At 31.6% G+C, this 26,810-nt stretch overlaps 1 protein-coding gene across 4 annotated transcripts in view; it reads left to right on the top strand.

Annotated features, from left to right (window-relative positions):
- Window positions 1-283: 283 nt before the first annotated feature.
- Window positions 284-26,810, top strand: part of LOC132940857 (gamma-aminobutyric acid receptor subunit beta-like) — a 72,166-nt gene continuing 45,639 nt past the window's right edge. For 2 of the 4 annotated variants that reach the window (XM_061008647.1, XM_061008649.1), the window contains exons 1-3: window positions 284-857; window positions 13,610-13,707; window positions 22,354-22,421. In XM_061008647.1, coding sequence (XP_060864630.1) covers window positions 760-857; window positions 13,610-13,707; window positions 22,354-22,421 — 264 coding nt within the window. In that variant the 5' untranslated portion in view covers window positions 284-759. The remainder of the gene's footprint in view (window positions 858-13,609; window positions 13,708-22,353; window positions 22,422-26,810) is intronic. The other 2 variants (XM_061008650.1, XM_061008648.1) reach the window with 1 other exon arrangement.

The following is a 26,810-nucleotide window of genomic DNA, read 5'->3' as shown; positions in this document are numbered from 1 at the left end:
GGAGAGCGCGTGTGTGTGTGTGTACAGTGTTCGCGGGCCGAGAGAAGTTTAACGACAACGCGCGGGCAGTGGCGGCAGGAGAGGTCGGCCCGTTGAATCAATACGGCGGCGGCGTGCCCGGCGCGCCGAACGGTGGCCGCCGCCGCGCTTGTGCCGTATTTCGCGTATTCCGCGGCGGTGCGCCACCCCTGCGGCGGGGCGGGCGTCGTCGTACGCCGCCGCCACCGCCGCCGCCGCCACCAAGCAGCTGCTTGGGGGTAAGCACTGCTCGAATGCCCGGAGATCTCCGGGAACGTTCGCACCGGAGACAACGCACGGCGGACCACGACGCGCACACGACCACTGTTGTTGTTGTTGTTGTCGCTGTTGTTGTAACAGTCGTTTCCGCCGCCGCCGTCACGTATAATAATTCGCCACACTCGTCGAATTGGTTTTTGCTATTTTTCCTAGAAATCTTCAATCATCCGATCCTTAATAGTCGGCCACAAAACACGCACGCAAGACGCATTTATTATCATAAATTGTATTTTTCCGGTCTGGTTTCCTCTTTCTGTTTTCCGTTCGACCATTATGTAAATCGCCCACACCGACAACACAGACGACGACGTCCTTCTACGCGTCCGTTTGACGGCTCACCGGCGGGCTGCTGCTGAAGACGAGGACGAGGACGACGCCGAAGACGGTTAAGGCGGCGGCGGCGGCGATGGTGACGGCGTGCTGCTGCTGCTACGACGACCACGCCGCCACGCCCGAGCTGCGATGACCGGCCGCGCCGCGCACACGGTGACCACGACGGCATGGCTTGTGGCCTGCGTCGCCTTTATGGCGCCGATGGCGCCGCCGGACGCGCACGCCGCGTGAGTACACGTCATGACGATCATTTTGTTATTGTTGTTGTTGTTGTTATTGTGTCGTCGCTTGATATCCGGACAAAGTGGGAAGGGCAGGTTAGCGATCTCAGCAGATCCTTAAAGTTGCGACTTGCCAGTCACTTTTGTGCCGTGTATCTTTTATTGTATTCTGATTGGCCACGTTGTAACCTGTGCCGGATCTAAGACTTGGTAGGCCGGCGTGCAAACCCTAATATTGGAAGCAGCTTTTTTAAAAAAAATTTTCTATTTATAAATACCTATACAATATAGTCGATATTATTATTTATGTTGCATTTATCATATTATTATGTTCTTCGGTGTCTTATAATAATGAAGATGGTTTTAAAAAAGAAAATTTTGAATTTAGTACTCCATTAAATCGAGTCAGAAGTATTGAAGTATAGTGATCAAACTGAGTCCATGTAACAGTTTAGGATAAACGGCGGTGGTTAATTTCTTATTTATTTTTCTCAATCATAATTCATACTACACCTAGTTGGAAAATGTATACACCAACTTTTTGTTTTAAAAAAAAATTCAAAATTGATGGCCCATACATTTCATTCCCTCCCTAAGTTGGACACTACAGGTTTTAATCACGGTATCGTTCATGAGCAATAATCTATTGTGAAATTTCCAGAGTTGGGCCGATCTTAACTTTTGGGAGTTAATTTACCGCTTTAATAATTCATATGGGTATAGGTACAATAATAATAACGTAATATACCCCGACCGTGGTATTGGTTAAATGTTTGTTGGTCGCTCAGCCAGAGATGACGTTTGAAATCCATAAAACCACTCTTCCAACCCCACCCAGCCTTCAGTTCAGACTGGCGACCGGTCAACATAATATTATTATCGTAATAATGATAACACTCTGTCACGTTGTACTTACACAATTCGCCACGTTCCATAATAATGTTTTGTAAATTACCTGCTGCGTCTTATATACCCGATCACGAAAATTCACAGTCAACGGTACGACTTTTGACGTTGCACCAAACGTAGGTACGTCAAAAGTCAACCCATCACATTATAGTATATATTATCCCATGTCCGTCATATATAGGCACCTACCTGTCAAAGTTGTCCATCAGATATCACAATAATCACGTGAAGATGTGCCTGCCGGTCGCTATATTGGCCAAAATTTGTTGTTCTTGAGCCTTATACCCTCTCCCTCAACGTACAACCCGAGAAATTAGCTCCCCTCAAACGCACAAAGTGGTCACTGGTCACTATCACAAATAATAAATATTAAATAATTATTTTCAATATTGGTAAAACGGAAAAAGTACAATTTTACGACAAAACACTTCCCCTGTCCTTCTTATCTCTTTAAATTAATAATTGACATAAATGCATGATGTAAGATGATTTCTGTCTATTATAAATCACTTTTTTGAGGCAAATAATTACTTTAAATGCAAATAATAACAATTTACAAGGTCTAAGAATATTGGAAAGACCATATGTTTTTTATTTGATAGGCGTTTTTAAGTTCAAATAATTGTACATCTTCATTGCTTGGAATTGTTTTCTCGTATAGATACAATCTACAATGATTTATTGAATTTATTGAATTTAAACCGCGTTCTCTAAAGCAAGCTCTCCGATATTTTATGATTTAATTTTGAAATAATGACAATTATTAGTTTACAATAAGTAGTTCAAGGAAAAAAGGAATGTTTTTCTGTCAAAATATCTCCATCACCAAGCAAATATTCTAAACACATATTCTTTTGACAATTTTTTGGACAGTATGATATGATAAGAAAAATAATATCACAAGAGGGGCTTGGACGACTTTTGAGGAAGCAAAGCCTTCCCAACCTTCAGTGGACGTTTTAATTAATTATAGGCAGTATTTTCAATCGCTTGTAACAGTTATAACACTTCGGAGTGGAGTTTTCTTCTTATCCACTAAAATATAATACGGTGTACCAATTTCGATAAACTTTACGCCGATGAAAACCGACCCAAATCCTAACGGGCCAATGCACGTTAATATTATAGTTGTGTGTGACTGCAGTGTGCGTGTGTATATTATTATTATTATTATTATTATTATTATTATTATCATCATACAGAGACGCTGGTCGGAAAACCTACGCTTTTATTTAACGCCCGCTGAGTGCAGTTGTAGTAGTTGTATATCGAAGAACAATAAAAACGGCGGAAATATGGGTTTAACCATGCCTGCGCCGACTTCGTACGTCGTTGTTGTATTATACATATATATTATCACTATTATTGTTGTACGTATACGCGTTATATATACCTACATAATAATAATAATAATAATAAAGTCCATTCAAAGTGTGTGTGTGTGTGTGTGTGTGTGTGTGTGCCCGCGAAAAATACTATTGCCCGTGTAACGGATGTTGGTTTTTTCCCCGTTTTTATATCACCGTTCCGAATCGTCGTGAGCGCACCACCACACATATGCCCGCGCGACCCTCCACCCAGGCGGTTTAAAGAGGTTTTTGAATATTTAAAAACATTTACTCTGTCGTTTTCCATTGTAACAATAATAATATCTCACACACACTTACCTATAATAATAATAATAATAATATAATACACATTCGCCTGGGGACGTCTCGTCGTCGGCTGCGTTCGGCATTTCGTATGATATTTATAATATAATTGTTATACTTATACAACACACTGACACGCACGCCACACAGAGTCACAGACACACGCGCAATAGTCGGCCGGAGGTGTATTCGAAAAGGGCATTTTTTTTAACGACAAAATTATACGGTGACTCTGATTAAATAATACCGCGCACACTGTATTTTCAATAACATTTTTCTGATTTGTATAATAGAAAATTAATAATATTGAAATGAATGGCCCGTTTGCACAGTGTAAGCAAATACAGCAAAAGCTCACTTCGAGCTAAAAGCTTTTGTAAAAATACTTTCTATTACAACACCTTTTCACACCAAATATACGATAAAAACTGAATGTGAAATAATAAATTGTGTTCGCAAACGAAATTAAACACCGCTAAAACGTTGAGCGCCTCACTAATATTGTATATAAGTTTATATAGTGTCGTATAAACGCACATTATACCTAAGTGTAAAATATTGTTTTCTTATATTATAACGATATAAAACTCATGTCACATAATTGAATAATATTATCCCATTCAATCGTGACTGATGAAGGTATATATATAATATTATCTAATATTATTTTATCAAGAGATCTTAAAAATGAATTCTTTTAAAGCTTGTAGAGTTACTGTCAACAACTATTTTCTCTTTAAATAGCGATAAATAAGGAAATCGACGATTCTTTTCTTCTAATCCTAATACACTTTAAATTTTCGCACATTTCCGCCTACCAAGGTGGCCGAGTTGCATTTTTTTCGCGATCCACCGTATAGTCGAATTGACTACCAAGATGGCTGAGTCGCGCTTACTGCAGCGAGTTGATCCTAAAAGGAGTTGAACAGTCATAATTTTTTTTAAGAGTTATCATTTTTAACGGGCAACAAAGTGCGTGGGATAAACTAGTATATGAATTATATATTGACTGTCAATAATTATTGAAATTATCAATATTGTCTTAGAAGTAATTAAAGTCTTTAAAGTAATTTCATAGTCATTGTTGTAAACGCACTAAAAAAATATTTAAATTTTACATTTCCTGTATATTGTCTATTGATGCCTAGGCACTGACAATTTCGTCTATTAATGTTAGGCATATTTAATTAAATTATATTGGCTAGTAATTTACGTTATTACCTAAATTACATTATACATTTTACATTACATATTATAATATATTATGTGACGTACGCAAGTCACAAATCTCTCTGGGGGTGGATTTGAAAGAAGGGATTATGGCACAGCTTTCTTCTCCTGCCCACCTCAGGTTCTATTTTTACACCTGTTTATTGATTGAGCTTTTTGATAACTTTCAAATTTCGTACGTTATACCGTAGTTAATTTTAATTATTTTGTTGATCACTGTTGTAGTAGGTGCCATTTAGCAGTAGACATATTATAATATTATGCAGTGAATAAAAAGTGATTAATCGACGGAGAGAGATTATAAAATACTTTTATGAAACGTTCTATTGTTTTGAATTCCGAGAGTAGAACAACTGATAATTTCAATTGTTTACAAGTTTGTCTGTTTTGTTTTAACGAAATTTGTGGCTGTTTATAAAACCTTACGTCTCACGGTTACAATAATATAATATTGTAAAAGTTGTCAGCTTCCTAAAAACTTATCTGTATTCGGCCGTCCCTCGAACGATCTCAACTTTGTACTACAGAATATACGCGGTCGAGTATATAGTATTATTCTTCGAGGCAACAATATTGTAATATTATTACAGTATAAACGATAAAGTTTTTTTTCTTCTCGCCAATGAATAATAAAAATAATAAGGCTTGCAAAAATAGCTACTATATATAATATACGACCTTAATATTGTATGGAATTAAGTGGCGTATCGGTAAATACGACGATCCCCGCCTTCCAACCCACCGCACCCGCACTAAATTCTCTAACACCCTTCACGTGGCGCCAACGACACGTATTGTACGTTATATTCGATCGTAATTCGCACAACACGCGCGCAACACCGATCCGTCGCCGTTTGCGATCGCATGATAATAATACTGTTACGCTATTTAAACTGTTATTATTTACATTTTATTATTCATGTAAGTCGTGACATTTATTATTAGGATATCATAATATGCTTATAGCATTATTAATTTGTAGGTCACGTGTTGTGGGGGGGGGGGGGGGGGGGGGTTGTGAAGCTATAATATTATATAATAAATAAACGCTCCGGACAGTCTCTTTATCGTCGTATAAGATATAACGCGATCGTAAAAGTGTACGTCGTATTATAATAATATTATATCGTATGGATAAATTATTATAAATTTATAACGTTATATTTATCGTTATTTATATTATTATTGTACGTACACGCGAACTTATTCCGAGCGATTGCATACATTAAAATATAAAGATCATACAAATTATTATTGTCTTGTACACTATATAATATCGCATACTACTATAACGGAATACTATTTCGTTTATATTATTGTCTCGTGTCAGGGCTACTATACGGGGCAGGGTGACATTTGGGAACCACCGGCTAAACGTCGTTGTATTACGTCACCGCCACCGGTTGCAGCTGGGTGTAATGAGCATCGCAGGATGCACGGGAGGGCGAGAGGGAGAAACGTCGTGTAACGATGTTATTAAAAAATAAATAAATAAAAAAAAACCACCCTGAAAATAAAACGCATTTTGTCTCATTAAACGCCCAAGGTCGTCCACATGTACATTCGTCCTTGGCCCGTCCCCCACAACTAAAACGCAACGCACTTTGCTTTTCAACTTTCCGTCTTGAACATATGTATATATATTATTATGTTTAGTCATACTATAGGCGTCCAATTACCGTTTGTTTTATTTATTGTGTGTATAAATGTATTTTGTTTTATTTCAAACGAACGCCGGGCACGTAAAAAAAAAACATAAAACATCATAGGTACTGCAGGCTGCTTGGAATCGTTTTCGTGTCGTAAACATTTTTATGGATTCCGACGAATCGAGGAATGTATTAATGTATTATATAGCTTAACAACGATGTGTTTTTATCTACATATGTATTTATATGTCTTTGGTCGCTTTTTTCGGAATATGAGGAGAGAGATCCCATCACCCCACACCGTATCTCTGTTTTCGGCAGAAAATCGGACGTGATTGCAGTGTGAGTTGTAAAGATACATATCATTTTTTAACTTTCTCTCGTTCCCAGGGTATAATGTCAAAGGAAATACGCTTCAATTATTGTTATTACGTCACAAACGTTTTTCATCATAAAATCTATAAGTCGTTGTCATGGCATAATTCAATTACTAACGCTATAAAGACTTCCTTCTCTTGCCGATTTTTTTGAAATGTCGATAAAAATTTGAATAGGTATGGGCTTTTATAAAATACCATGATGGGTACCAACATATATTCTGAATGATAAGAAATAATAAAAATATATTTTTTTAACTGATTTTTTTATAAAACTTGTATAATATATTCAAACCGATATTATTTTCTTTATTTTAAAACCGTTATCCGGTCAGATATATGTAATATCATAGCAGATGGTAAACGTTTTCAAGTATTGATACAAATCTATTCCTATTACCGGGTAGGTTAGGTATACCTACGTATCTTATAATTGTGTTTAAATATTATTGAATAATACAATTATCTTTTTATTAGCTAGATGTATTATCAAAATGGATACTATAAGTATCAAAGTATTATAAATTATTGTTATCTATAAAAATATTATACAGATTGATTCAACAGGCATGATCACTCCCATATTTTTTTCTTTTAGTACATTATACATATTATTTAAACTATGATTTTTACATTTTTTATTGTACACAAAGACGGTGTTTTAAATTACTTGGATTTTTTTTTTCATTCAAGGAGTCTTCTGTGGTGATAAAATTGATTTTTTAAATAATAACTACACATTTTATTGTAAATTGAAAAGTTTTACGTGTTTAAATAACAATTTAACAAGTAATTTTTGAGTTATTAAACTTTATGAACTCAAGATAATAGTCTATGACGATAGATTTAAAATATATGGAGGATATAATGACTTGAACATTTCAGTATATAATTTATACGAATATATTGGCGTTTTATGATTTGTATACATTTTTCTAATATAAGTGTTATTTTAGACAAAATATTACGTCTGTTTTACATTTTATGAGTTACCTGCTTTACTAAGAACTATTATCATTAGCACATACATTTTAATAACTCTGAAACTAATAGTTCAAATTTCGATTTCAAAAGGGTGGAAAGGTTTAAATAATTGGGAGGATTAAAAACTTATTGGAGTGCACTGTGGTGTTTATTATTTCTATGGCTTTTCAAATTGCCAGTGCTTCGGCAGAGAATATTGAACACTCATTTGAAAGTTTGAATGTTAAGTTTTGTATTTTCGAATACGATTACGATTTCCACCCCTCCGTATGACTTGGAGGCATCGGCGTATACTTTTTGATAGTTGTTTAATTCATCTAGGATTCCATAGACATTATTATTATATTATATATTATTATCATTTTTATTACCGTTAACATTTGTACTATTAAAAATATATTGTACATGGACCTGACCTATTTAAATTTAAATAAATAAAATATTATATACTTTGAAATTCCAAAACCCAAAATTGTTAAATAATAAAGGGGGATTCCGTTTGTGAATTTATTATACTGTATAAATTTCTATCTGCACATATTCAGTATCATCTCGTACAGATTCCCCAAACACTTATATAAGTCATGTTAATAATTTAATATAATTTATTACCCACTGTGCAGTTACAAGTTAATCATATTATTTAGCAGTGTTTATAAATCCGTCAAGTATAGGCATTGTCAGTGATTGACACGCGCGTGATTGTGGCTTTAAATATTATAAAATAGTGACAGTTTAAAAACGAAAAATTTAGACTGAACAATATAATATCACAATATATTATCATAATGAAGCGGTTGTAAAAACTCGTGTAGACGGTTTCTGTATATATATATATATATACAGAGTAATACACATAACGAGAGACCTTCATTAATCATTATTTATGAAAACTCTAATATTTTGATTAAATTTATTTAGGTTTTTAGTCGTTACGAAACAATTTTTTTATAATTATTTATATTTTGAATTACAACGTATACATTTTTAATTTCATATTCTGAAGCAGCATAATATAATTCGGAATATTTCGATGTATAGAAATCAAATTTCAAACAATTAGTTTATTTATTATAAGTATTTAAACTTTTGATGAATGGACTAGTGGATCAACATTTTGTGGGATTCCCCGCAAGTCGTAACCCCTCCACACTGCTCAACTAAACTTAAAATACTTATAACTTATAAGTTATAACTCATGAATTACTCGTCCGAAATTGGATTTGTGTACATCGTAGTACTCCAAAAACTATTATGCTTTGGAATAAGGAATTAAAAACGTATGCTGTCATTAAAAAAGTATCTAAAAACCGTATAAAATATATTTTTTAACAACTTAAAATTATTTAAAACAAATATTTTAAAAAACGTTAATAGTTTTTGAAATAATGAGTGTCTTGCGTTTAACGAATCACCTGGTATATCGTATATATATGTATAATATTCTGAGTGCTCATGATAAATTATTATTATTTTTCTTTAAGGCGTTGTTATTGTTGTTGTTGTTCTTCTTTTTTCAGTTGTACTTTTTGCGTCGTTGGCAGTCCTGGTCCGTTTATTAAGTTTTGCCGGGAAGTAGAACGAAATAAAGAAAAATAATATATAAGAGAGATGATAAGAATAATTTATATCGAGCTGCAGCAGACCGTAATATTATATTATATATACATAAACGTACAGGATTGTGTCGCGGCCTTGTTTATTTTACTGGTGACCTTTTTGTCGAGGGTTTCGGCAGTGCGGAAATTTACATAATCACACACCGTTCAAAACTGCTCGAAATCATATATATATGTTTGTGTGTGTGTGTGTGTGTGGGTGTGTGTTTGTGTGTGTTTGTGTGTATACACCGAACGAGCGTCTTTTCGCTTAACAATTTTTTTGCCACCCCGAAAAGTTTTCGTCTGCAGAGACGCCACAACGGGGTCGACGTCACGCGAGCGAACCGTTTTGGTTATACAATATTATATGTCATATAATTTTAAATTTCTTTTTTTCTTGTCATTTTCTCTCTTTGTCTGCGTACACCGCAAATCGGCAACGAGGTCGTTTTCGTCGTATGCACATAATATTATACACGTGTATGTGGTTTTTCTATATATTATGTATATAATATAGGTACACAATGTGTACTCGTTTCCCTCCGCCGCAGCGTTTGCGACGACGCCATCGTAATATTGTACGGGGTGTTACAGTTAACGTAAGGCGCACTATAGTCATTCACGGAAAAAAACAAAACAGTTTTTTGTACTATAAAAATAGTAGGATTGACTGTACACTATAATTGCTATAGGGATAGCTATAAGATTAATCGGATTTACTAAAATATTATAGTTATTCGAACTGAAATATGATATTTTAACTATATTTCTTAGTTAATTCAAACATTAAAAACTGCCTTAATCATAAAACATAGTAAACCTAACCATAACTAATAACTATATTTATATAGTAATAATAAGTAAATCATTTTAGTTATTTTACCTATTAAATAGTTATATTTACTTTAATTTGTTTAACTATAATATTATAGTAATCTTTTTTTCCGTGTTTCCAAAACTCAAACCTTTTTCCAAAAATATTATTCTTTTACATAGTATTTTTAAGTCATTATGAAACAGCGTCGTTTTAGGAAAATATTAAATTTTTTACTCTTTTTAGTGTATACATTTACACGTGCATTTTTAATTTCATATTCTGAAGCAGACTATTTTTTTGAGTATATAAATGTCAATATTACGAGACAATAGTAGGTATTTAATGTAAATATGAGAGGAATTGTAGACCAACATTTTAACTTTGAATACATATTTATGAGTTATGACACATAAACTATATAGTATATATTATATTATATATACCCACCCAAAATTCAAATTTCATTGAACCACATCAAAGTATCCTAAAAAATGTTGTTAATATTATATTCTATTTCGGAATAAAAAGTTATAAAAGTTTATTATGATAAAAAAAAAATGTTTAGTAAAGATGTTTTTTTTTTTTCAAAACACGTAAAAAAATAATTTTCAAAAACATCAATAGTTTTTGAAATAATGAGTGTTTTATGTTAAATGTATCATCCTGTATAATAATAATATACAAAGCGATATTTCACTGGTATTTTCCATCTTTGGCAACTTTATTTTCTGTTCAATAAATTTATGGAATTCGATTTGGAAATAATTCATTTCAATCAATTCACATTCAGAGTCCAGAATATTTACGTAAATATTTTAAAAGTAGATTTTTTGTTCATTTCCGTTTTTACTTCTATTCAAACGTTTATATTGTTGATTCAAATGCGTTTGAAAATTTGTTTTGGCTGATTATTATTCCCTCTAAGTAGATATACATATACCTACTGGGAACACATAATATAACGGAAAAACATTTTTTACTTCCCCTAAATGTGATGCCCACGATGGACGCAATTCATTGACGTTTATCGCGCGTCCATATATATTTTTATATTATGATCCAGCGAGCCTCAGTCTACGAACCTATTAATTACTACTTTATATTATTGAAATTGTGTTACACCCGAGCTTACAAACGCATAATAGACAATACATCGATGAGGTAATTTTGAATAGGTAGTTAGTATTTTTTAATATAAGAGTTAATTAACTAGTAATAAAAATATTTAAAGGCGAGAACATTATAATATGTGTTATCTTAACGGGTTTTTTTATGTATCAAATTTAAAAAAATAAATGTGGATTTTTTAATTGTAATATTTTATGGGCTTATAAGTTACACAACTCCCTTTACAGTTAAACTACAAACCTATATGAGAGAATAAACAGGTACTATTATAATATTATGCGTTATTATATGCCTATCCTATTTTATATATATTTGATGATGGCTGGAACATCTCACTCTACAATAATAATTGATGAAACTAAAATGGGTTCCGTTAATCGTAAATTAGTTATGTGGCTAGGAGACGAGGTCCATATACCTAATAATAAATATATATTTTTGTTTTATATCTTCTTTTTATTATTATTATTATTATTATTATTATTATTATATTTCAATTAATATTCTTCAATAACAATGATTATAACTTTATTGGCTACCTATAAGTATAGGACCTGTATCAAACGTCCTAAAAAAAACTATCAAAACATAGGTACCTATCTACTATGAAAAATAACCAAGAATGCCATAAAAAATTTATTTTTAACGCAATAATCCCATTAAAATGATCAACGTTTATTTTATAGGTGCACAAATACACAACTACCATGTGAATATGTTCTTCTATATTATTTAAACTTAACTAGGTAATAATAATATAAAACCAAATAGATGTACGTTCTGGCTCACTCAGTGCTTTAGCTAATCTACAATCCAAAATACTAACTGAGGCATTGGCTCTAATAATTAATAACCTTCTTTCCAAATCAAACAAAGACATTAGATTCATATGGACCTCAGGACATTCCTATATAAAGGGAAACGAGAAGGCAGATAAATCAGCTAGAAATGCAATTAATAGTCCCGAAGTGAAATAATTCCCTTTTCTTCACTCGCAGACATAAAAAGAAATATAAACAAATACTGCATTTAATTGTAGAGCACAAAATGGCACACGACCACGAAAAATAAATTAAGAGAAATTAAGCACTTTGTTGAACTCTGGCCGAAATACACTGATCTAAACAGAAAAATTAGGTCATTAGTAGGCCACACGAAACTCACACACGGACACCTTATGGCAAAGACAGATCTACCCCTATATGCCCAACATGCAATATAAACTACTCCATCAAACATATCATCATCCACTGCCTGAACCTCAACGAAGCTAGGAAAGACTTCAGCATCCCTGACAACCTGTACGAAGCAATTGGTCCATTTCAAACTATCAAAACATAATTTTATATAAAAAAAAAATTTAATTGTACAATAACATATAACATAACGTATAAAAGTAATACTCTTATTAAAGTTAATGACCTGTGTAGTTGAAACTTAACTAATAAAGGAAAACAAAATAATAATACAAAAACAAAATACCAAACTTAGTCATGCACAATAAATAAACAGTGTAGGTACTTACTAGTTTCTGGAAATAAATGCGTTCGCGATAAATCATCTACTAACCAATTACCTAATTTTTATTAATTGTTTAGTAAGACACCACACCCAATAACCCCTGAAGATAGTTAAAGAAGTTTGTTCATTCATATTATATTATATAGCACAATCGACAATTGTTTGTCTGAATGAAAAATACCTAAAAACTGTTAAAGCTATAAATAATAAGAATACATTTATTTTTATAATAGTTCGAGTTTGCTATTTTACACTATAATCTTGTATTCTTGTACAATATTTTCAGATGTGTACGAAAAATTAATAAAATAACCTGGAAACTCTAAAAATTGTCCTAGAGCGTCCAAAAAAATAATGCACTTTGCATTGAAAGCCGGGGCTCTAGCTGTATGTGAAGTATATGACAAATCTATATGCAACTTATTATATTTTAAATTTGGTAGTTTTTGTTTATTTGTCAATAATTGTGTACAAATCTGTCTGTTTTAAAAACTCTATCACTCTGTTTGTCGATTTAATTTGTCGTCTCATAATAATTTGGCTCAGGGATCGTGTGTATTATATTGTTATATTTTCTTTATGTCTCATATCGGTGACACTCACGGTTAATGACACTACGAGTTGAGTTCCACTGGTTCGACATGTCGTTTTATACCAGCTCTGTGTTAAACTGTTGAACATTATTAATACAATAGTTTACCTACATATTCATTAAAACGTATTATTTGCGATATGATTACTCAAAACTAACCTTAAGGAGGGGGGGGGGGTGGTCTAGACGATCGCACCACTGATGGACCGTCCTCATCGCAGAAATTAATATTATTCGAGAACCTCACTACACCCAGGTACCTATAATATAAATTATACCGATTTGTTGTTTTTTTCAGGGCCCCCGGCGGTGGTATGTTCGGTGACGTAAACATATCGGCGATTCTCGATTCGTTCAGTTTGAGCTATGACAAAAGAGTAAGACCAAACTACGGAGGTGAGTGTTGCTTTTTAACATAATATTATTATTGTTACACTAACCATAATATTATGAAATATTTATTATTAGATAATATCTTATAAATAATTTTGTTTAATTGATAGCATACGATATTATAATGTTTATATTATAACTGTCTAATAATATTAAATATTTCTGGCGAAATCGTCCGAATCACTTGAATATAATATAAATCGTATAATAATAACATTATTGCCAACTATAATAATATACCTATACGTAACTAAAGTGTAGCGAGTGTTTTCCACTCGACTTACGATGCGTTGGTCTTCGTCACGTGAAGCGAAAATCGATATCCGGATTTCGGATCAATAATAATACAAAGCTGGCGGAGCAGGCCACGTCATATTATTATTATCATACACCTGTTCATATTATTAATATATTATATAACTGCTCTATCGGTCGTCGCTTTATGTAAAACGCGATTACGCTAAATGCATAATATAGTAGGTATGAAATTGTACTATAAAAGTAGATGATAATATTATATAATTATTCACTCCTATTATACCTAATAATGATCTATTATATTTATTGATCATATTATATTATATTTTGTACGCGCCATTATGGCAATACGACTTTTTTGGATGCGATCGCCAAAATCCGATGGCTTTAAGCCGATGAGATATTATACCTAGGTACTGCCGCAAAATACAATTACGTTATAACAGTACATAATATTATATTAAATACTATACTGCAGTTTGCAGTTTTACGTGATAAGTGTTTGCCACGACAATCAGACGCGTTGGACGGCCGCGATCGTAGTAAATGTGTGTATAATATCGTCACAAAGGTGGGCAAGTTAACGAAAATAATTAACTCAAGTTGAGTTAAGTGAACACAAGACAGTTAGTAGTTAACAGTTAGTAAAAAATAGCAAATTTAATTCAACAAGTTCAAAGTTGATGCGAGAAAAAAGATTTATTTAACTCAATTAAAAAAAAAAAAAATCTTTGTATCTACTTTTTTGAATTAGTACTTACATAGAGCACAAAAAAATAAATTTTAGTACCTACCTCCTTTATTAAATAGTATTATTTTATTAAAAAAATATAACACTAATATTATAGTTTTAGATTATTTTTTATTCAATACCGTATAGGTATACACAGTAATATAGTAATGTAGGCAAGTATAATACCATCAAAACCAAACATTTCAAAAACATTACTGATTTTTATATCGATGGATAAACAAATGGATTAACAAAATTAAATCAATTATTGGAAAAAAGTTAAACTATTTCAACAATCAATTATTAAACTAGCTAAGTTCATAAGTTAATTTATTAGAAAACCAATCAACTATAGTTAAGTTAATGCCCACCTTTGTGTATAATAATTGACGATGCGTTATATAATAAAATATTATAAATACTATTGAATATCGATACGGTCCCGACCTCTAAATATACGAATCAATCGTCTTATTTAGGGGCGAAAATGGACACCGAGTCATAGCCACTCGCCGAACTCGTTGAAATTATGCAATATCATAATATTGTCAAGGCAATATCCGCCGTGAGGTTGTAATTAAAATCTCTGACGAATTTGCGAAAGTAAACGTTTCGATCATGCCGGAATACGATCTCGATAGATCATCGTATTCGTCGTAATATTATTTATAAATTTTAAAAAAACACTCCATAAAAATTGTTTATAAATTACCCACGGGCGATCAAACCCAATATAAAATATTGTTGTTGACGAGATCGTTTGCAATACTCTGTGCTACAAGAATATTAATTTACATACGATCTGATTTGATATTATTTCTCAGCGAATTCGGGTACTTTTTCGCTGTAATAACGTGTTAAATGTAACGAACTGATTTGAAATAATTTACCTAAATAATGAGAAAAATATCTAAAGCAAAGAAGCAGCAAATCACTTCGATATCAAAAAAATTTTGCGGGGGTTTTTCGTTCAAAAATAATAATTTTCAGGTTTATGGTGACAACCGTTGCGTGCATTCTGGATATTTTACTTGTAATTTGATAGACCGTTTCCGCATACATAAAAAAAGTCATTGCACGTTGTTGTACATTTGAATAATATTTAAAATGAAAAATGATAAAGTGCAAAGCTCGGCTATCGTAAAAAGTAACAAACCGAAGGTACCTACATCAAAAATATATAATATTGGTCAAAATTGGTTTTAAACACAGACCTTAATTTTTAATATTATTCACTATCGATTATGATATCTTAATATTCTATGTAAAATTTTAGTTTCGATCCAAATATTTATTATTTTAACTAGGTATGATATTATTATACAAAATTACAAAACATAATCCAAGTAATCAATTATATGCAGAACTTTATGGACTTGAAAAATCATTTTAACGTAATATTATAAGTTCTAAATTGGACTACCGTAACATTATAATTTATATGATTATTAAATAATCGTTTAAATATCTCTATAATAAATAACTACAAACAGTAATATATGAAAAAGTTGCATTAGGTATATTTTAACTTCAATTTACAGAAATAAAAATGTCAAGTTGTAGAATGGGCGACCCTTGGGCTGTAGTACTGAGGCAAGGGACACAGCCTTCAGAAAAATATAACATAAAATATTATTGTTTTGCATGCACCAACGTGTCATGACCTTTTCAAAATGTTTGCACAAACTGTGTCTGTAAAATTAAATTGGACATTTACCAAAACGTATTCAAACGGTAACCACCGTGGTAGTAGCATCGTATCGGAGTTTGTCGTTCCCAAACCGGTTATTTTCGATTCCATTTCAGTCCGTGACCTATATATAATATTATCACATTTATATAGGTACATTAAGATCGGTGGCGGTGGCCATGACCCGTTTTCGCTTTGCACAATAATTATCGTTACGCCACCGCGGTGGAAAGACACACCGTTTCATGCAAAGTACGGTTTCTACTGCATTTGTAGTGTAAACAATAATAATGTAGACGTGGTCGAGGTACCAACAACATGTTATTATTCCATGTTATTATATAGGTACACGCAAACCCAACCACGGACAGAGTTATGTGTCGTCGGCGGCGGTGGTGGTGGTCGAGTCAAGCGTGCACCCCGCGCGAGGGCGTATAATATAACCTCGCGGTGGTCCCACATCATCTTTGTGCCGCCGAAATCGATTTGACCTGTAGCGCCCGCCGGCATCCCTTTCGGCCGCCACCCCCCCACAGCCGCCGCATATATATATTATTGTGTACGTGTACAACTTTAGGTTTCAGCCACCCGCCATCGTTCTTTTTTTTTTTCACTCCTACTTTTTTCCGCCCTTTTTTACCGCTCGCAAAGTGCTGCAGCTTAGAAGATCATAACGCGCCCAAATATACTGTATAACATATTATTATTTATAAAACAACGTTCGATTTTTTCGCCAAACATTAGGTACAACGATATTATAACAGTTATGAAGCTGATATAATATTTAAATCGGATTAAAACGCAGACTGCGCGATGACGACCCGCTGATCATAATAATAATAACAATAACAATAATAATAATAATAATAATAATAATTAATATTAATCATAGTACTTACATAATCGCTGTCAAACGCATGATTTACAGGCACCTATATATCGTAGTATAGGTATGCGACTTTGTGATCCACCCCACATTTTTTCGTGACCTCCAAACTAGCATTTTTCCTCTGAATTTAGTACAAAATAATTCCTTTGATTTACTAAAAAACAGGAATACAGGATGATTGGTAAAGCATGCTCGCCCTTTTTTACTCTAGTTTTGTTCTAAATCTGATTTTTGGAACTTCTAAATATGCTTAAACACAACATTTTGTAATTCTTGAGTTATTTATACCATTTAGGGAGCAAGGTAGTACAAACATCTGTTTTTCAAACAAAAACCACCCTTTTTTACTTTAAATTATTCAGAAGATAATTATTTTGAAAATTTTCTTGCATCTAAATCAAAATTATTGGAACGAGTAGTTTCCGACTTATTAAACTTTATGTTCCAAGGATGAATAAATGTAAATTTAATAATTGTCTAGTCGTGTTCTTATTAGGTATACAGTTATTATTCAGACAATTACTGCACGCTATTAAACACTAATAGATTAATTATATAGTTTACAGCATGGCTTAAATATACAAGGTTATTGCAATAGTACCCCCACTATATAGTTTTATCACGTCAAAGAATTAAAATGGGAACGTAAGGGGACGACCTATACTGGCTATATCATGATATTATATACTAAGATATGGACTTTACCCTTACGCCGCCATTTTATTTTTGTTTGATAACAATATAGGCTATGTGCAATAACCTCGTATGTTCAAACCATGGTTTACACCTTCCTATAATATCTTATCGAATCTTTTATCTAACTTTCATCGTAAATCTGTATAAACAAATAAATATCGCATAATAATAATATATTTTATGTTATTTGTATATTAAGCATATTATTATCTATTATTGTTAGTACATATAAAACGTTTAATAAATAGGGAAATAGTTAGGTAGGTATAGGTACGTACTCGTTTGAATTTTGATATATATATATATATGTATATAGGTACCTGGTACATCAATATTTTCAACAAAAAAATTATCTTCTAAATGATGACTTAAAGTAACAAAAAGTGGATCTAATTTTAAAATCACAAATTTGTATCTTTTTTAAGGAAGAAAGGGGATGAGCATGATCGGTAAAGCGTACTGTTTAATGCTGTAGAATATTATGAGATCCTTGACAACTGCGCACGATTCTAATCATACATCTATGTCTCTGACTGCAGTGGTTTTCCAGAAATCGGGGAAGCATGCTATTCGTTTTTTTAACGCTATAATCTCGTATCATTGTTATCGACCGACGTGTATGCGACGTTTTGAGGTCCACAAACGATTTTAATTGCCGTAAATTACTCGAAACGCTGCACTGATGATCAAGGGCGTTTCTGGATTGGACATTGTCGAGAGGGACGATCGAAAAAAACCGTCTACTATATTATTATTATGCGGTTTAATGCCCAGATAGACGTCTATTTATGATATACCAATCTATATTGTGAACCACCTGAAATAATGAAAACTTGTTCAATTATCTTCCTCAGAATCGGAAAAACGTAGTATCGATTTGGCGACTGCTTCAGAAATAAGTCATGTGCATTGTTATTGTAAAAACGAAACTTTAATAATTTTGCACAAAATATATGGTCGAAATATAAAGAGTGGCTTCTTAAATCGTTATTAAAAATATACGAATAAAAAGTAGCATCAGGTGATATCAGCAATTATAAAATTTTATAAAATTGATGAAAACCAATATTTAGATATATTACATAGAAATAGAGGTACCTACATTATTTTCAAGCTTTACGGTATTCGATACCAATTTTTTAAGAACTTAAAACTACAATAACTAATCTTATTATATTATAATGTGACGTCGGAATCAAAATATTATTATGTTGATTTTTGATCAACATTATATCGGTATCACTACTTGGTAGGTAGCGCTTCCCCGGATTTTGGATTTCCTAGGTTAGGTTTTGTGGAGCAAAAACATGTGTCGTAAAAATTTTACAAATGGTCATAAAAATTGCGTACCAAGTACCAGCTATATATGTCTATATACATTTGGTTAGGTGATACAAATTGTTCGTTGGTGTGGGTGCTGAGACAATATTGTACGTCTGATTTTTAGTAGATCACGCGTTTGGCCAGTCTCGATTATCATATAATACAATTGAAATTCGCATTTATTATATAGATCAAACCCGGCAACTACTATGTTTATTTATTTATTCAGCCAAAACAATTACAAATTAAATAATTACAATAAAATACTATTCGAGTGCCTATAATACGCAGAGCTATCATAATATTTTTATGGAGGGTGTTCAATAGGTATTGATTATTATAAGTCAAATTACATTATTATTATTATTATTATTATTATTATTACTATAAAAAACTACGCAAATAATCGAAATCAGTCGCATAATAAAACGTTTTGATATTCGCTGCTGCAGTGAGACTCAGCATACCGAATTATCGTTTACTGCACGTCATGGTATACCTATTGTACACAACAACAATATTAAATAAAAATCGAATATCGCTCCAATTATAATAAATTATTATTATTTACAACGCAGCAGATCGATGTTATTAAAAAAACGGGCCCATAATTTATACGCCATTATTATTACATATTATTATTATAGTTCGACCTGCGTCACGTTCGCTTTTCGTGGAGACGATATAGGGTGTTTTATCTCTATTTATATTTTAATAGTGCGACGTAGCATATAATATGTTTCAAATGACATTGTGTTTTTTAGTCTAAAAAACGTTGACATCTCGTGACACGTCAAGTGTACTGACTTAGCGCAACTTTTTCTGAAAACCAGAAAACTGTCTGTACGAAGAAAGAGTTTATATGAAATATTTTAAAAACAGATTTTTTTTATACCCTATTTTGCGTTTATGACATAGGTAGAATATTAAACCAGCAGAATATCATGTAGGTACACGGTTGATTTATTTTTTATAAGATATTCAACTACGCACTGAGGTATATTATATTATTATAATATCATGTAGGTGTTAAAATATTTTATTTGTGTCTCGTAAATTTCGAAAAAGTAAACAGCAAATTAACAAGGAAAAAAGTCTCAAGGAAATAGGAATCATTTTAATTTCATTCGTGAAAATACAGGCAATAAAATAACAATGGAAAGTACATTCGATTCAGTTGTATATTATGGGAACAGACATAAAACTAATATGAATATAATGCAATATAAAACCTTTTAAAGTGCATTTAACCTCAAATAGTTTACAAAAAAATCCAATGAAAATTCAAAAAAATCTATTGTAAACAAAATAAACTATACTTAATGTTATACATAATATATGTAAACAATTAACATGTTAAAGTAAAAACAAAAAATCAATATTTTAGTTAATTAACGCACACATTTAAATTAACACGTATTCGTATATTATATGAATATAAAATATATTATTAATTTATCTTATCCGATCGTAACCATTTGTATATTGTGTACTACTTTATACTGTGTACAAGGTCTTAAAAAATACAATGATCAGTATAAATGTCCATAAAATAACGATAACATACAAAAATGGTCGTAAATTAAATCTAAAGAAATATAAAAGATAAAAAAAAAATAGAAAACGATATGCCAACGATTATAATTGAGTATGATTCACTATTGAAATTTATATCGTGCTAAGAAAGTCAAGTCTTACAAAAAGAGGAAAAAATCTAATTTGTTAAAAATCCACAACCATCAACACTGGATTAGTATTCGTTTAGATGTTATGTAGGTATATACTCGTAAGTAATATATTTATTAGGAGATTACGATGATAAATCATGGTTATATGTGTTCGGAGTTAAGTCTAGAATAATTTTCCACAACTGCCCTCGGGGTGGAAAATGTTGGTTGAATACGCGATAATAATATTGCGATGCAGTTTAGTTTAGTGTTAACGACGGTTTCCTTTCATAGAATTCATGGCTCGGCGAGCGAGATTATTAAGCGAAGAAAAATCGTTTGCGTTTATAAATCGATCGTCACGCGTTTGAAATTGCGCAATATGATATCAAAGTTCAAAATATAATCACGAAACGGTATAATATTATAGTCAGTGTTTTCTTCCTTCTCGCGAGTTCCGACACGATTGAGCCGCAGTACACAAACGATGCACTGCCATATTATTATGAAATACGTCCTGTATAACCTTGCAGTATAACGTGGTCGTGGTATTGTGTGTACAAGGCCGTACCTCGTAATGGGGAGGGGAGTAGGGTTCAATATTTGGTTCAACCACCCGGAAATTTTTTCGGAAAAATCTTTGGAATTTAACATCAGTTTTTTAACGTGCATATGTTTTTGGGCAGGTACAGGTTTTATTTTTCAGGCCGATTTCTCGTTACGGTATTAGCAACTTCGCTAGATACATTATACCATAATATGATAAAATTTTACTTTGGAATTCATCTTCATAATACAAAATATGGTTTGAAAATTATAATTACGACTTAGAATTCTGAACGCCAGAAAGCCAAACTAAGAATAAGGCGTATACTGGGACCAGCACAAACATAATACCAGCTGTTATTCATTGTTTTCCTAGCACACACAGAAAATATCTAGTATCACGCTACGTTTTGTTTACCAAATATTTACAATCTACATCATATGCCAAAATACAATAATTAAAAAGATAAAAGTAGTTAATAATTGTTTCAATGATTATTGCACCAACGTCTCTTTTAACGTCAAATTGGGTTACCACGTATCGCAGTTTGGTACCAATGTTGTTGTTGTGAGATTTTAAATTAATATGTTTGAATGAGATAGTAATTTTTTTAAATAATATTTCTCTTACATCCCCACTGACCCCCCTCCCCACCGATAATTTGTTCTAAGTACGGCCTTGCGTACATTATTATTGAATATTGCGAAAAAAAAATATACGGTTACCAATACATATTATAGTCAGTCTCGTATAGTTTTTATCTGCAACTCTGTTTAGAAAAAAATTAAAAATAAACATATCATAAAATATATCTACATAAACTTGTTTTAATGTACCGAATTTCAGGTACGCCAATTGAAGTCGGTGTCACCATGTACGTGTTGAGCATCAGCTCTTTGTCAGAAGTCAAAATGGTACACACAAAATATTTACACAACACAAAACAATCATGATTTTTTTTTTTGATTTTTTTTTTTTTTTTATATTTTTGTGCCTATACAATAATATAGCGTAATAATACACCAAACATTTTTTTACGCGTCATTCTGTATTATTGAAAATAAGTAGTGTCTCACATATTATATTTCTTAAATAAGAGTTGCGTGGTGTTTTGTACTATGAATTACTTAATAACATAATAATGATATTGTTATATATTATTTTATTTCAAGAAAAAAAAAAGTCTTTTTTTTGCGATTGCGATCTTCTTTCCGCTTTGTATTACCTACGTATTATTCTCCGCTAGAAAGAACGCTATAGAAGCACGCTGTAGAATCGTCGAGCATTTGATTTAGGCGTATTTTAAGACGTAAAACCAATTCATATTGATCTAGTACAATATCATACACACCTCAACACATGTAGGTATATAGATTTCAAATAAAATCTATAGACACTCAAAATAGAAATTACATATTATATACACTATACTATATTGACTGTCGTGCCCACTATATAGTTTGCTTTTTAAAATTAATTTTAATCATTATTTTTATCACAACCATTTTGCTAATAGATAAGTAACATTTTCTTATAAATAACACAAGTTGTATAACTTCAGATGACATAATATAATATTATAATAGTTCTGACATGGCTTGAGGTATTTTAAAGAAGGGAATTCATATGATTATTAATTTTAAAATAATACAGACATATTTATATGTATAGGTACTGTTGATATTAGTCGTAGGTAGTGTTGTGCATTATCTAGATAAAAATATTTATATTTTATTTTTATTTTTATCTTATAGAGGCATAGGTAAAAATGAATTGAAGTATCTTTTTGTCTATATTATCTATTTAAATAAAATTATCTGAGTTAAATTGCATAGTTAATTTTTGGTGACAAGATTTTCAATTTTATTTTTATATAACATTTTTTTTTGTGGGGGGTAAAGGTATTAATTTTCTAAATTATTGGCGATTCGTTTTTTTATTAGATTTTTTTTTGTGCTTTGCTCTATTTTTTTCAATGTAATTGAAACATTTTAATTATCATCTCATCCTATTGAATATATTATACAATATACAAAAAATAAAACTTTAACTATAAAATACAATAATAGGTATTATATAGATTGTTTTGGAAGTGATCACAATTGCACATCATATTATATTGTTATACATTAATGAACTGCATTTTTCTAAGACAAATCATCAATATTATATAACAATGAAACACTAATAATGCGGAAAACGGTTGCCAAAATGCGCTTTGATACATCGATAAAACTGAAACTCTACCGACAGCATGTTGTTTTCAACAAAAACATTATCATTCATTTATTTTATTGTGCGTTGGTAGGTATATTATAATATATAATTAGTATGAATTTTTTTTACACGTATGCATATTACCTACTTACCTGTATAACTGACTCGTGGAACATAATTTTTTGCATTACACCTGCTCACTTCAAATAATATAATATTTTGGCCTTACGTAATTATTATTATTTTTGGTTTTAATATAAATAATAATAAATATAAATTTCCCTACATAATACATACAAACACACATGCGTGCACGCATATAATATTACACACACACACACACACATATATTATTATTATATCTATCACGAATAAACACATTTAATATGATAAAGAAAAAGAAAAGTTACACGTAAAACGGTGTCACGTGATCGCGTGCAAATAAATTTTCCCGGCGGGTGGCCGAGTGGATATTTCAAGCGCACAAATAAAAACGCCAAGGTATTTAATTCTGCCTTCACCCTACACCTATATATATATATATACATATATTTATATAATATATTATATACACGAGTAAATAATATATATAATATGTATATACCTCCTATATATAATATATATACACACACACACCAGTCTCTGACACACGCTATATGCCTCGACGCCCCCGAAAACATTACAGGTGTCAGGTCAACGACTATGAACGCGAAAAAAAACTTTCGCAACAATCGCTCTATATTATGTACATGCAATTTGTGCGTTTATCATAAAAGCGATCGCAAACTTTGAATTTTTTTTTTTATCGTTATTATATACTCTTTCCGCGTGATATACGGAATTATTATTATCACTTTCGACTGCGATCATTCAAGTTCACGTATTATTATTATTATTATTATTATTACTATGTATCCATTATATTATACCTACCCGCGTATACATTATATACCCACCACCGTTATTATTATTATTACGACGTACTATATATATATATATAGGCAGTAATATCATGTACAGTATATAATATTATCGCAATAAAAAAAAACATACACACACGCCACGGCACGATAAAAACTTGATTTTTTTTTACGCAGTATGTAATTTACCTTCCGAGAACAATATTTATTGTTATTATTTCCCGTACGTGCGGGTTCATATTATACATATTTTATAATAGTGATCGTCTCTATTTGACGGTCTCCGTTTTCAAATTCGTAAATATAGGTGTACTTACTGTATAGGGAATGTTTTCATAGTGCGTATATGATATTATTGATCAAAATATTTTATCTCTAGACGTATGGAAAGAGTTAATAAATATATATATATTTAATTTTTTTAAATTTTTTTGAGTTAAGGATTCTACAACTATGGTCATTAGTCTGGAGGTGATTTTTAGTAGGTTTTTATTATGGAGGCGGGTGTGGTTTGGAACACGTGTATAATATGTGGCGAGGATTTGTCACTAAAAACCCGGGCGGTCACCAATCTGGAAGCTAGGTACACCGGCCGATGCATGATCTCAGAACACATTGGTGTCTGAGGCCAACCACCGGGCCACACTTAAATATTAATATATTATAATACTATGAACTATCAAACCGATATTTTACTACCTAGCAGTAGGCTGATAAAAAGTTATTTTCAATTTATTATTTTTGTAATTAGTAATATACTATGTAATCATACAATAATAATCGTTTAAAGTACTCAAAAGCGTAAATGTGTGCATTTATACCTCAAACCACTCGTCACCACGTTGAACTAAAATAATATAACTTTGCGTGTGTTGTATAATATTATACTCTGCAATCTGCTGCATCAAACAATCATCTTTGACTTATCAGTATAAGTATATTATTCTTTTTTTTTTCAATACAATTGGATTAGAACGTTAAACAAGTTAATCGTTTCCGTTGTGTTAAATTTTTAAAAAAAGAAAAGAAAAATTTGCCAAAATATTTTCGTGGAATAAATCGAATGATATAATATTTAATATAATTGTTTAGGAAAACGACAGTGCCTCGCGTGCTAAATGACTTACAATTCAGTCAGTAATAATAGAATTAATACCTTTAACGATTCCGAAATATTTTCATCTACAGTCGAGTAATACACGAATATTTAGTAAAGAAATGTATTATTCAAACGGTAGAAACGCTTTGTTGTTAGCGTAGTAGGGCTGTTGAGCACGCAATATATTGCATAGTTGTTTCACCAGTCGTTATTATCATTGTTTTTATTTTATTTTTTTATTGTTATTTATCTTTTCACTTGTCCTCTCTGGAACAAAACACGTTAAGTATATGATGATAGCATACGTACACAATAAACTGTAATAGTGAAGGCTGCATCAAACAATAAAACGCATATCATATATTATAATAAACATAGGCAATCGTAGTAATAGTTGGCTATTGTATATTATAAATTGTAATAGTAGGTACTTAGTAAGTTTAGGTATGTGCGTTATATTAAAAAGGGTGATTCACCAAGCACGCTCACCCCCTTTTCTTGTTAAACAATGCAGTTGTTCAAAACCGGATTTTTTTAATTTTCAAATATTTTCAAATTCTTGGGATTTTTTGTAAAGGAAGTGTCCTGTGGATACAAACTTCTGTTTATCAAAATATGTAAACCGCTTTTTTTCTACCGCAAATTATTTAAGTGATAATTTTTCAAAAAAGGCGTTTAGTTATATTTAATTTTGAGTAGGTATCAAGGGTATTTATAGATCCACGGTAATAGGTTAGGAAGATATAGGTACATAATGATTTGAAAATGGTAGTAATTCATGTTAATCGATCAACAATTATAATTTATAAAAATAGTCCAAGCATAGTACTACATCCGATATTACCTACATCTATTTTTTATTTTTGAAAAACTATTTTCAACGACTTATAGTAACAAGTATAAACTTAGCATAAACATTTTAATGATCAAGAAGCTACAGGTTTGAATTTTGAATTAGGTAAGTACATCCGAATCTCCAAAAAAACTATCTACCTACTGAATAATGTACAGTATAAAATCGGAATTTGATTTAATTAATTATGTATTAAACGAAAAAATGGAGATGA

The sequence above is a fragment of the Metopolophium dirhodum genome, chromosome 3 (assembly GCF_019925205.1).
Source record: "Metopolophium dirhodum isolate CAU chromosome 3, ASM1992520v1, whole genome shotgun sequence".
Lineage (NCBI taxonomy): Eukaryota > Metazoa > Arthropoda > Insecta > Hemiptera > Aphididae > Metopolophium > Metopolophium dirhodum.
This window is presented reverse-complemented; position numbering and strand designations above follow the sequence as displayed.